At 34.9% G+C, this 12,683-nt stretch overlaps 1 protein-coding gene across 3 annotated transcripts in view; it reads left to right on the top strand.

Moving 5' to 3' along the window:
- LOC139959021 (uncharacterized) overlaps positions 1 to 12,683 on the top strand; it is a 37,890-nt gene that overhangs the window by 1,839 nt on the left and 23,368 nt on the right. The window contains exons 1-3 of one of the 3 annotated variants that reach the window (XM_071956531.1): positions 778 to 1,046; positions 5,235 to 5,416; positions 6,572 to 6,700. In XM_071956531.1, coding sequence (XP_071812632.1) covers positions 5,311 to 5,416; positions 6,572 to 6,700 — 235 coding nt within the window. In that variant the 5' untranslated portion in view covers positions 778 to 1,046; positions 5,235 to 5,310. Of the gene's footprint in view, positions 1 to 777; positions 1,083 to 5,234; positions 5,417 to 6,571; positions 6,701 to 12,683 lie in introns of those variants that run through there. The other 2 variants (XM_071956530.1, XM_071956532.1) reach the window with 2 other exon arrangements.

Genomic DNA, 12,683 nt, shown 5'->3' with positions numbered 1-12,683 from the left:
TATGTCGATTTTATAAAACCTTCATGAAAACAGACTTTTTGAAAATGGATTTTGAAGCTCAGTCAACAATTTAAGAAATGCTTAGGCCTACCGTTAAATACTGGCGTCAAAAAATCCACAACGGATCCACAACGGATAACAATGCTAAGTAGAGCTTACTTAAAGAGAAATAGAAACTGCATGTACATCATGGTCATTTTAAGTATCCAAGTACTATACAAAGAGATCGAGTTCACCGAAACATCCCTTTTCCTTATCACCTGAGGAAAACCGTCTTTTATAAATTATAGTAGGCCTACCATACAGTACTTTACATTTGATACAAAAGTTTCTTCTATACAACAGTTTCCCAAAATTTGTATGTGTCGCAATAGTTTAAGTTTTAACCAAGGGCAGTACCATTCATAATTTGCATATTACACCAAAATTTACAATCGGCGTCCAGATGGCGGGAAAATGTAACATAATGTTCAATCTGTTGGGTCGTTCCCATGGTGCGATGAACTTGGGCAAGTTGCCAAGTTCGAATGTCGATGACCTACTTATGTTCCGTGACCAATGTCAATGGGAATTATGTGTGTAAAAACTCGTGTTTTTCCACGTGTAATATATATAGAAGTTTTACGTAAGGGGAGCGAATTTCGGGGTGTTCAGCTCTGCTTACACCTATCTTAACCCTATCACACGGACCAACGAACATGCGGTTTGCTCGCGACATTAGCTATTGTGTCAGCTATATATGCAAATGATGAACAAATAAATGTTGTTCACAGGCATGCACAGCTATAGCTACAGGCGTACATACAGTACTCGCGACATATGTGTGTATTCCGTGTCTTAGTTCCCTTTAGCTGCCGGTTCGGATTTTCGTGATTTTTATTCACTGGTTCCTGATTTTTCCGCGCCTGGCTCGCCTTTAATACATAACACCAGACGACCGCTAATTTTCATAAACGACGCTTGGAAATTTCCCAAACGTTACTACATCCAAACCTGAGATTTTCATGTGCCTCGAATCCAACATTGAGAACGGGCCTATGAATACGGTTTTCTATATTTTTGTTCAAATTAATGCTGCACAAGTAAATGCAATTTGTTATTATAAGAAACATCATTGGAGTTGTTTTTAGTTCTTATTATTCCTTTATATCAATCTGAAACGTTAAACAGTAATCCTACACTAGTTACGTTGTCACCATTTACTTAGTTTGATTGGCCTAAGCTTAAATTTTCTAATTGAGCTTGAATGGAGTTAATAATAGTAACGAACAAGGAAGTTAAACACTAAGTTCGGCATATTTTTTATTTGTTCATAAACGGAATTATATTGAACATAAGCTCAAAATAACGTCGGAGTGTAAGAATTAGGTATTAAAATTAACATTTTGGTAAAGATTGAAGATGGATGATTTGTTTGAGATAATTTTTGAGATGGAAAAGTTTGGGTAACTATTCTTGGCGCTTTTCGGGCCATTAACATACATAGGATACATACAAGCCTTTGTTACATGCACGAGAAGAGTTGCATTAAGTACAATGTACCAATTTTGGAGGAAGATAGGCTATTTCATTACTAGGGTTGTGCGGGATCCCGGTAGTCAAGTGAATACCGGTATCCCGATCCCGGCTTTGACTAATCCCGATCACAGTGCAATGTGTAACTACTACCGGTATTGGGAAAACAACCGGTTATTACATTCGTTTTGGTATCATTCCCGGGAATCCCGGACTGTCCCCGGACATAATAAAAAATATCTACGTGTTACTATTTGAATTAGAGAAAAGAAAACACATTTATTTCTGGTTCCTGTGTTCTTAGTTTGAATAATATCTTATCAATTTACGCACTGGCCTAGACATATTAACAAATCAACTTTTCACGTAGTAATTTGGACCTAGGCTACACCAAATATCGAACGTTAGTTATGCTCAGCATGTTACGAGACCTCAAAGTTATTCAGAAATTTTCGTTATTTATTCTTCCTGCAAATGATGATTGTGAAGGTTCCCATGTACAAAATCTCACCATTATGCATTTCACCACATTTTGTTTTAATAATTATAACGATTTAATAATTTTTGATCCAAAACCGAAGGGAGCATATCAAATTAAATCCATCTTCGCAAGGGACTGTATATTACTATAGCCTATAGCTACGGTACTGTTACACACTGCTGTGCGGTACTTGAGAGTTGATGCTGTAATGAAATGGATTCGTTTATTAATGCGGGGGGTTCCACGATGTCATTTCTAGTTATCTTTCGCTACTTTTTTATTTTTAAGAACTTTTGTACGAAGATTGATATTGTACGTATTGAAAGTATATTTTCTGGAGTAAACAACAGCCGATAAACGATATGAATAAATCTGTACTATTCTTATGTATGTAGTTTATAATCCCGTATTTATGTAGCCCCTATCTTACATTATTATTGTCTGAAGTTCCAAACAGGTGGGGACTTGTTGATAGTTAAAAACTTTTCATTGTGAACTTTTAAACTTAAAGTATTAGTAGTAAGTCATGTCCTGTCTCTCCGACATGCTTAGTGATTCCCGTTAAATTAAATTGAATTTAGGTAAAAATTCATGCAAACTAAACCATCGGCCGATCCTAATTCTAAGCCTATACATCGAAAGTTACGCCGTATACACCTCGCAAGAAAACCACGATAACCTTGAATGAAAAAACAATATTTTGCACTTGAAGATCTGTCTTCCCCCAAAATGCAATGATAAGGTCTAGACCCAGTACTTCTTGATACATTGAGTTTCCAATTACTAGTCAAAAACATTTTCTGGAAAAAAAAAACGTACGATATTTTTCACAAAAATTGATGATTAGATAAGTGCTTCCTCACAATCAACGAGCCGCCCCGAAATTCGTTCCCCTTACGTGAAACTTCTATATATATTACACGTGGAAAAACACGAGTTTTTACACACATAATTCCCATTGACATTGGTCACGGAACATAAGTAGGTCATCGACGTTCGAACTTGGCAACTTGCCCAAGTTCATCGCACCATGGGAACGACCCAACAGATTGAACATTATGTTACATTTTCCCGCCATCTGGACGCCGATTGTAAATTTTGGTGTAATATGCAAATTATGAATGGTACTGCCCTTGGTTAAAACTTAAACTATTGCGACACATACAAATTTTGGTAAATTGTTGTATAGAAGAAACTTTTGTATCAAATGTAAAGTACTGTATGGTAGGCCTACTATAATTTATAAAAGACGGATTTCCTCAGGTGATAAGGAAAAGGGATGTTTCGGTGAACTCGATCTCTTTGTATAGTACTTGGATACTTAAAATGACCATGATGTCCATGCAGTTTCTATTTCTCTTTAAGTAAGCTCTACTTAGCATTGTTATCCGTTGTGGATTTTTTGACGCCAGTATTTAACGGTAGGCCTAAGCATTTCTTAAATTGTTGACTGAGCTTCAAAATCCATTTTTAAAAAGTCTGTTTTCATGAAGGTTTTATAAAATCGACATATAGCTAGGGTAGGAAAATATTAACGAAAGTTGTTCTATTATACAAATAAAATACATGTTTCTCGTACTGAGATCTGAAGGGAAAAAACGGGCGGCTATCGTTCTTCTTTTCATGCGCTTATACTATAGTATAGTTTGGAATATGTGGCAACCTTTACGTGATTTCAGAAATGGCTCCTGTTCTTGGAAAAATGACTCCCAGTCATTATTGATTTTCTTATATTAATGTTCTTATTATTATTGTATATTATTATATTTTTCATTTCACTATTGGTTATGATATACTTCAGGTCCTCGGGAGAAGTTAGCTTTACGCTAACCGAGTTAAATAAATATACGGAGATTTGATCACGGGTGCCAATTTGTATCTACGGATGCCCTTAAAATAACATTCAATGCTAACAGCATCCTCCTATTCTTATGAGGCGAATAGCACATAATATCAATAGGATGGTCGGTGGGAGGTACCTTAGATTATGAAATTGTGTTGCGGGCGCTGAGCGAGTGTATGGAGGGCCCGAATGCCCGACATTTTTTATTTTTTATTTATTCGCATTTTTATCCAGGGTTGCTTATTCAGCAAAAGTTGGTTTCCAATAAGGCCCTGCTTTTTACATTCAACGTTATACATAAAAATTAAAACATAGCAATACAAAAACAATTAAATGTACAGATACAAAACAATTAAAGCTGTAAAGTGGAGACAACTACAAAAAAAAATGGAAATAAAAGAATTATCAAAAATTGGGCTTGCAAATAATAACTGGAAAGTTTTGGAAACCAACACTATGCTAGTTATTTCAACATGCGCGTTGAAACTTTCAATACCCAAGAGCTGATATAATGTAATAGCTGAACAAAGTCAGGAAGCAATATAAAAAAATATATATTGTAAAAAACAGCAAATAAGATTCATAATGCAAAAGTTATCATTGTAATCACTCTTTGGTGAAAGGATTGGTGTGCCTACGACATGAAATTGAAACACAGTAGAAGACTTTCAGTTAATCTCAAATAGTTTTCCATCCAGTTCACATGCATCATGGACTCGCAATAACATAGAGAATATAATTTTGCCCTTCAGCTATGTATTTGCCAGGCATAAAGCTGACACATCAACCTTGTGTTTAACTGCCTTTATATAAGCAATGTAGCAACTTTTCTCTCATCCTAAATCTGTGTTATAGTAACATAGTTACAACTTCTTAAGATAGTTGAGGTCTTGACATGTACAAAGGTGAGTTTTAAATACAAGTCTTCCACTCAACACAGTACATATTAAGAAGTCAATAGACTCAATACCATTTCAGCTATACACTCTATACTGTCTTGATTGCTCATTGAAGTGCATATAATCCTTATGTCCTGTGAAACTTTGGTTTAATTAAATTAGTTCGCATAAGCGATCTTGTGGTCATTCTGATCTTGCAAAACCTGCTCAACCATGTGTGGTATAGCCAGATAAGCAGCCACTATGCAACAATTCAAGTGGAAATTTTGCACCTTCGGTGTAAGGGGACTGTTTCCCTAATGTGAGGCTTCCCTTAATTGTTCCAAGAATTATTAAAAGAAAATTGCCATGTATAATCATTATGCACTGACAAATATCTTGTTTGGTTTTACTATATAGATTCCTAAACCATGTAGGGACTAGATTGTTTGTTTCAATTCAGGATAGCTGATTTACAATTCAGTGTTATTTGTGGAAACCTTCTTCTATATTACAGAGAGTGATTACAAGGTAATTTAACATATATGGTATAGTAGACATCATCTCAGGTTCATTCAGTCCTAAGTGTCGGTATGGATTTTCCACTGCGGTTCTTCACATTGATTGCTGTACTGGTCCATACTTCAGTGACTCAGATCTCTCAGAGAACAGTAACGACACCAACAGTAGTCAATGCATGTAAGTGCACCTCTTTATTCATATTGTCATGATGTTTATTAAAATTATTTGTAAGTCACAATTAAATGAAGAAAAAGATAAGAGATAAAATTTCACACTAATTTTGACCTTGAGTCATTCAAATTAGCCTCCCTTAGGCTAAATTAACCCATTGCTGAAAAAGCCCCTGAAGGCATGAAGAATTTTGTTGATCTAGAAGAGCCTTTTGGTAATGAAAATGTACCAAAATATTATTTTTGTTTTTGTAAGTAAGCAGTGCCAATATTTTTCATTTTAGCAGAAGCATTTGTTGAAAATACAAACAATAATGTGCCATGCATGTTCTTGATAAATTGTTAAAACTGTAGTTAAAAATTTATTCAATTTGTTGAGAACCATTCCAATACTGGAATTTGGTAATGAGAAATGCACAGAGGATCCATTTATAACTTTTGCTGGAAAGTAGTTAATTGTTTGCGTAAAATGTTGGCTCCCTCATGAGAGATTGCATTGCAATTATTAAAAACAGAATCTGATCAAACTTTGTATTTTTTCCATTTCATTTCCAAACACATTAACTACAGAGCAATGGCCCAGAGTAAAGTTTGCTTACAAATTTATGATGTTTACGCATAAAAACACGGTGGCTAATGAATCTTGTTATTCTGTAGGGCATTAAAAAATGAGGAACTTTATTTGCAATTACATGGTCATTACTTGTCTAGCAATTGTCCAGTCATCCTACTACTCTTACTTTCTAGTCCATTTTGTTAAACTGTTTATTCCTAACTGTGTTTGTTTGCTTTTTAAAGGCTGGTTCTCACAGTGAAAGCTGCAGTGAAAGTGTGCATATATATCCTATCTTGATTATCAATGCCAACAAATTTGGGAAATTTGAACCCAATTTATTATTATATTCATTTTTCTTCATTTAATGGATCTGTTTCAAGTCCAGAATGAACATGAATAACATGTGCCTGCGTTTGTCCTTCCTTTCCTTCATTTCTCCCACTTTTGATCTCCCTTTTCTACTTTTTCATTTGTTACATTTGTCCATTTGTTCCCTTTTGTAGTTATAAAAGTACAAAAGTTTTGCTGTAAGAAATATACTGTAAGGCATAATCCCGTACATTTATGTCAAATTTACAATTTTATTTATGTTTCATTTAATGTTAGTCTGTGAGCCAGCCGGCCTATCTGGTCCAGGAGTCAGATGTAACACAACAGGTCTGTGCATCCCATTGGCAGCTATATGTGATTACCATGACAACTGCGGTGATGGGGAGGATGAATTGCAGTGTCCCGGTAAGTACAGACATATTCAGTTTACATTGATTTCAGTGAAGGTTCTTTATAGTGACAGAAATATTATTAAATATTGATAAAATAAGTACAAAATTATTGTTGACCACTTTACATTTTGTATGGTATATATGCAAATAACTCAAAGCAATGTATGCTTTATTGTTTCTGTACATGACTGCATTTATCTTGCATGGTCTATTAAGGAGGTCATTTTTAGCTGATTTTTTTTTCAGAACAAATGCTTGTATACTATTACTAATTGCTATAATTTCCTATTGAAAAATATGTATGCAGTGGTTGCTATTATTATTGTATGTTCAATACTGTTCATGTAGGCTGTTGTAGTGTAATATTATGGATTATATTTAATTGATGCTATAACGTTCCTTGAAGTTCCTTAGCTACTATGGATTTTTGGTCTCTGTCTTAATGAGTACAAGAACCCTATGCTTTTCTGTGAAGTTCAATTCGATCAAAGTCTGAAAAATTGAAAATGAATCACAAAGCCAACTTAGACAACAACCCCAAGTCGGGCGAGATCCATATTTAACAATTCCCTCTACCTGACACTATACACGGAGTTCTATTGTGTAATATTATAGTGTGTAATATGTTGAACTCAAAGGGATATACTTTAGAAAAGTACATTAGTATTCAGTTTTGAGCTTGTACACAGTCCAAAAGTTGCATTAGTACTCCCATGGTACTTGATGAGGACAAATAAATAATGCTTACTGCTGGAAAGTCAATACCCATAAAACTGCGATTTCGAGCTCTACTTGTGAACATGCTTGAAGATAGAGTCATATTCCAGTACAACCAGACAGTGAGGGAAACTAAATTTATATGATAGTAATATGAGCAGAACATGTATTCTATATAAATGTATATACAAATATAAAGATAGATAAATATATCTATACGTATATATATTGATACACATGTATATAGATATAGATATATATATCTATCTTTATATTTCTATATATACCATTAAATCCTGCCTTTGGTCGACATCTGTTAAAAGTTAACATTTGGTGGACAAAAGTTGTATGTATATCTGTAAAAACATGTGTAATTGAGTAAATGAATGCCAAGGCACACTTCTACGGAACCCCTTTGCCATTCCTTCATCTGTCTTTTTTACTACATAGTCCGTTAGAGAATTACACTTTTTGGGCCTTGATTGGTGTCCCCTTAGTGTATTTTATATAAATTGTGTATGATAGGGGGTCTTTGTATATTAAGTCATTTCTAAGGGACGGTATATGTCTACTTAAAACCCTCATTTTGAGTGGACAAAGTTATATCTTCATAAAACTAATGGAAAAGCTATTATTGTAGAGATTTGACTAATTCTAACCAAGATCTGGACATTAAGGGTTAATCATTGACCCTTTGATTGAATACCTTCTGTTGGACTACTACCAACCGAAATTAAATCACCTCACCACAAATGATGTGCAAATGATGTGCTGAAAGTGCATTTAATAGTTTATATATATCTAACATGAATTTGTTAGAATGACAGAAATGTTGCAAATTTATAAATGGACATAGCTGAAAATAAATATAGCAATTAGTAACTAATATAAATTTATGCTGTATTTTTAAAGGACTTAATTCACACTTGTCCAGGATGGTGTTGGAGGAAGGTGTGGTGAACTTGGTCCTTCCTCGAATTTCAAGGGATGAGGCCACTATATGTTGGACCCATTTTTTAAAAGGATAGTAGAATGTCTGAGACGTAAGATGTTAGGGGAAATAATTTCACTCGTGAGGTCTGGAGCAGCGACCTTTGTAACTCCTCCTCATCCCTCTGTGAATAATGTACAAAATGGTTTTAAGCAGACTGTTAGCCAATAAAACCATCTGAAATTACATCTTAGCCTGCTAAGGCAGAAATTTTCCAAAATAAACTTGTAGTGTCTCCTGTGCACTCAGTTCCGCAAAAAAGTTCTTTCACTAGTAAGTGGTTTATAATTAGTGAAAAATAGCCTTCATACGTTGCTTGTTATCAAAATGACAACCACAATAACATGATGTTTGATTAATTTTAGGGAAGGAAATGTGTTTTGGTATTTTCTTTTTATATATTCCTAAAGTTTCAAACTTCAGTCTGTGAATAGTGACCAGTCGTAACTGCGATGGTGATGGTTTGGTCCTAACTGAGATAACAGGGAAATTGCACATATTGTTGATAATGGATTCCACACTTTATTCAACATAAACAGAACTTCACTGCCATCATTCTAAGACCATCTAGACGAAGGATAGGCTTTGAATGCAATGAGCTTGGTTGATGGTATCGATTGCAGAAATATTGAGCAATATTCCGCATGTCAATTTCTCCTAAGTCGTAAATGGAGAGTGGATTTTTCGATGTGGCAAGGATTTCCCAAAGTGGCAGGTTGACTCATTGAAATTTTTTCCGAGGATTGCTATGCACAATATTGGGCTCATGAAACGATACTATGTTATAAATACCATACACACACAAAACACAAGAAACCAAACATTAAAGTAGGTCCTGTCTAAATTGCAAACAAAATTATATTGCTTCCTCTAAGAAAAAAGCAAGCATACCATGCAAAAGTAAAACAAGGAAGGCAGACAGACCATGCAAACAACCTTTCTTATTTTGTTGAAACAACAAAACAACAGTCATAATAAGAAATTCAAGGCAGTTGAAGTTTGAAATACCTACAAAATACCTCCACTTTTTCTTAAGTCAAAAACATGAGTGTGAATTACATCTTGATCTCAGTGAGCTTGAATCGAGGGAGAAATATATTTTTTAGTTAAGTTGACTAGCCTAATTAAGAGCTCTCTGATGGTGAGGAATGGCAACAAGTAGCTGTTATCATTTCTACTATTTCCAGTTTTTGACTTATGACATACACACAGCCTCCCCCCCCCCCCCCCCGACAAGTAAATTGCAATGTATCCAAGTTTTTACATGTTTTTCTTTTCACAAAAGTGTAAAAATTGTGCACCAAGTGGCTCCATGGGGGTTTTCATGTTTGAAAAATCTCCAGGCTCTGAGGGGAAATGTACCATCCTCAGAACCCCCTTACACTACGTACACGAGACATGCTGCGTTAACACGCGGAGGTACACATTCAAACATTCCCAAAGGAAATCATGCGTATGCCCATAGAGAAGATTGTTCCAATCTCATTATAGTATGTATTCAATCTTGATAAGGAAGATTAAAAGTCTCTTTGAGGAACTATGCCATCAGGATATCAGTACAAGAAATCTAAGAAAATTGGCAGTCGATCATATTGGGGGCAATGCAGAATATATTGGATGCAATACAAGGTTTTGAAGCAGTCTACTTATTCTGGCTGGAGTTCCTTCTAGAGTGCTGTTTTGGCTCACCCCTGTGATGTCAGAGTCTAAGACAACACTGATAAAATGGAAATATATCCCTTATATATCCCTTAGTGCCAAGTAACTTTGCACTCATGACCTGTTGCCTAGAGTAGCTGACATTAAGACCCAGCATGAACTGTCACTTTCCAGAGACCAGAAATGAAAATATTTATATTATGAAACTCAAAACATAACTTTTCTTTTAAGTTGGCTTGTTCAATATTAAAATAATTACAAGGCAGTGAAAGTTAATTTTTAAATAACCATACTGAAACCTACCAAATTAATTTATATAATCCCAATTGATAACACAGAATTAATATTGCCTCTTGTGCAAGACCAGGAATGAAAATGCTTAAAATATGCAGCTCCAGATATAAGTTTTAAAAAATTTGTTTTTTCTACAACATAACTTCTGGAAGTACCATCAGCAGTTTGGTTTAACATCTTGGCGGTGTGAAATACAATGATAGAGAAACCAACTTAACCTTCTTGAAAGTGAGTTAGAAACTTGACAACACAAATTGGGGATGTTTATGACCACTTTGCATTAAAATTTGCATTGTAAGTTATATATTACAGCCTGTCTTTTATATGGTTGTGGACATAACCCCCAGTAGAAATTATGCTAATTTCATGTCAAGAGTATGGACTACATATCTGTGTTGCATTAAGTTTTATTAATGTTTGTGTCAACTGCTTCACTAGTGTATGATACAACTACTCTAAAATACAATTGCTATCAAAAGCTTTGCAATGAAAATATACCTATCAAACTTTTCTGTGAAACACAAAAAACATGAAGTAATCTTAATGACCCAATTTGAAATCACTATCTTATACGTCATTGAACTTCAACATGTGGTTAATGGTTGAAGACCACATGCTTAACAGGCGGGAGTTAGACGCAAAGTTGATAGCGCACTCCGGAACAAGGAAAAGTATTTCCAATGTGTGATCAGTACCTATGAGTGGTCGGAAATATTGCTCAAACAATACGTGGACACGAAAAGTCCACGAAGTGGCTCAATTTTTAAAATGGAATTTGCCTTGTCCAACATACGTAGACAGCATAATGCCATTGGTTTTTTTTTTTAATAGTAAATACATTAAACTGCCAAAAATTCCACTAACTTAAAACTGATATGTTCTGGTAATGATCAAACCTGCAAGGTTTTAGGGGGCTTCACCTCTTAATTCCCATCAGCTTTAGATCATTCACATTCTTTGCCCTCTTTTTCCCATATTACAACTAAAATAGGATGTTAAATGGCAGTCCTATAGGAGCAGAAATGGGTGCAATTGACAATGACATGCCTGCCTTATAATTCTCTGGTCATATTAATATCCAAAAGAATAGGCTCAATATAAAATCTAGTGTTCATTTTTGATCGTCGAACACATGGAAGTGGTTTCAAAAGAGCTTTTGTTGGCTTCCTACTACTTTGGATTCACGAAGGTCAACTGTTAAAGTTTGTTGTATGTTCTTGTGGAGACCTTGCAAGTGTTTGCCATCAAACACAATCCCATAAAAATACTATATAGGCTACTTTTATTTGAAATTTAGGCACAAAGGCATTCCTTGAAGAAATCCCACTCAAAATTGATCATGACAAGTGCAAAGTTCAATAATGCAGCCATGAAATAAAAAATCTTTAAGATAGCTAGGTTACAGACAAAACTTTGTCGTACAAATGTAGCCTATGTAAGTATGTATGTATGTATTTCCTCCTGCAAGCAGGAATATGAATAAAAAATAAATAAATGTATAATGTATAATTTTTCTCAGCTGGTTCATCAGTTTATATATATTTGTATTAAGGTTTATGAGGAACGATAAATATATAGAGTGAAAAAACGTACCTGACATGCCTATGATAACACTGCTCACCATTTTGTATTTATTGAAAAAATTTACATTCAACATTTAACATTCAACATTTATGAGCTGCCCACAAAAGTGGCCAAAGGGTATAGCTATATTTATGTATGGGCTACTGAAGAATCTATACTCATGCAATACCTTACTTGATTGCTGATCATATGAACCCATAACTAGTTTGACTCAAATTGTTGGCAATATGTACAATATGGTAAAGTGCGGATGCCTCAAAGTTTGGAACTCAAACATACAGGCCTGAAATAATCTGCAATTTATATAGTATTTCCTCCATGCTTAGAAGAAAGTTGTATTGTAAACAAAACATACATTTATTATCAAAAGGTCTGGGTTGTAGATCATGCACATCTTTGCAGATCAGGAAATCCCGTGTGCACTTCTGACAGTAATTGGAAACTTCCTTCACAGAAAAAGTGCAGAACAACTCTCTAGTATAGCCCGGAATGATGAGAAAGGCAACTTTGTTGTAGTGATATCATCTTTTCATTGTCATAGATGTTACTTCCTTCATTGCAAACCTTAATAATGACGAGCTAAGCTTTAAAAATTATGTATCTCTTAATACTGCAGTTTATAATCAGCCTTGAAAGTTAATTGTCAGGACAAAACTTTGAAGAGATATTTTGCAGAAGTCAGTGATCTTAGACAGTGGGGGAGCTAGGGGTATTGGTCAGGCGGACGAGAATGGTCTGCAGGGGCGCTTCC

This window comes from Apostichopus japonicus, chromosome 18 (assembly GCF_037975245.1).
Source record: "Apostichopus japonicus isolate 1M-3 chromosome 18, ASM3797524v1, whole genome shotgun sequence".
In the NCBI taxonomy this organism is placed as follows: Eukaryota; Metazoa; Echinodermata; class Holothuroidea; order Aspidochirotida; family Stichopodidae; genus Apostichopus; species Apostichopus japonicus.
This window is presented reverse-complemented; position numbering and strand designations above follow the sequence as displayed.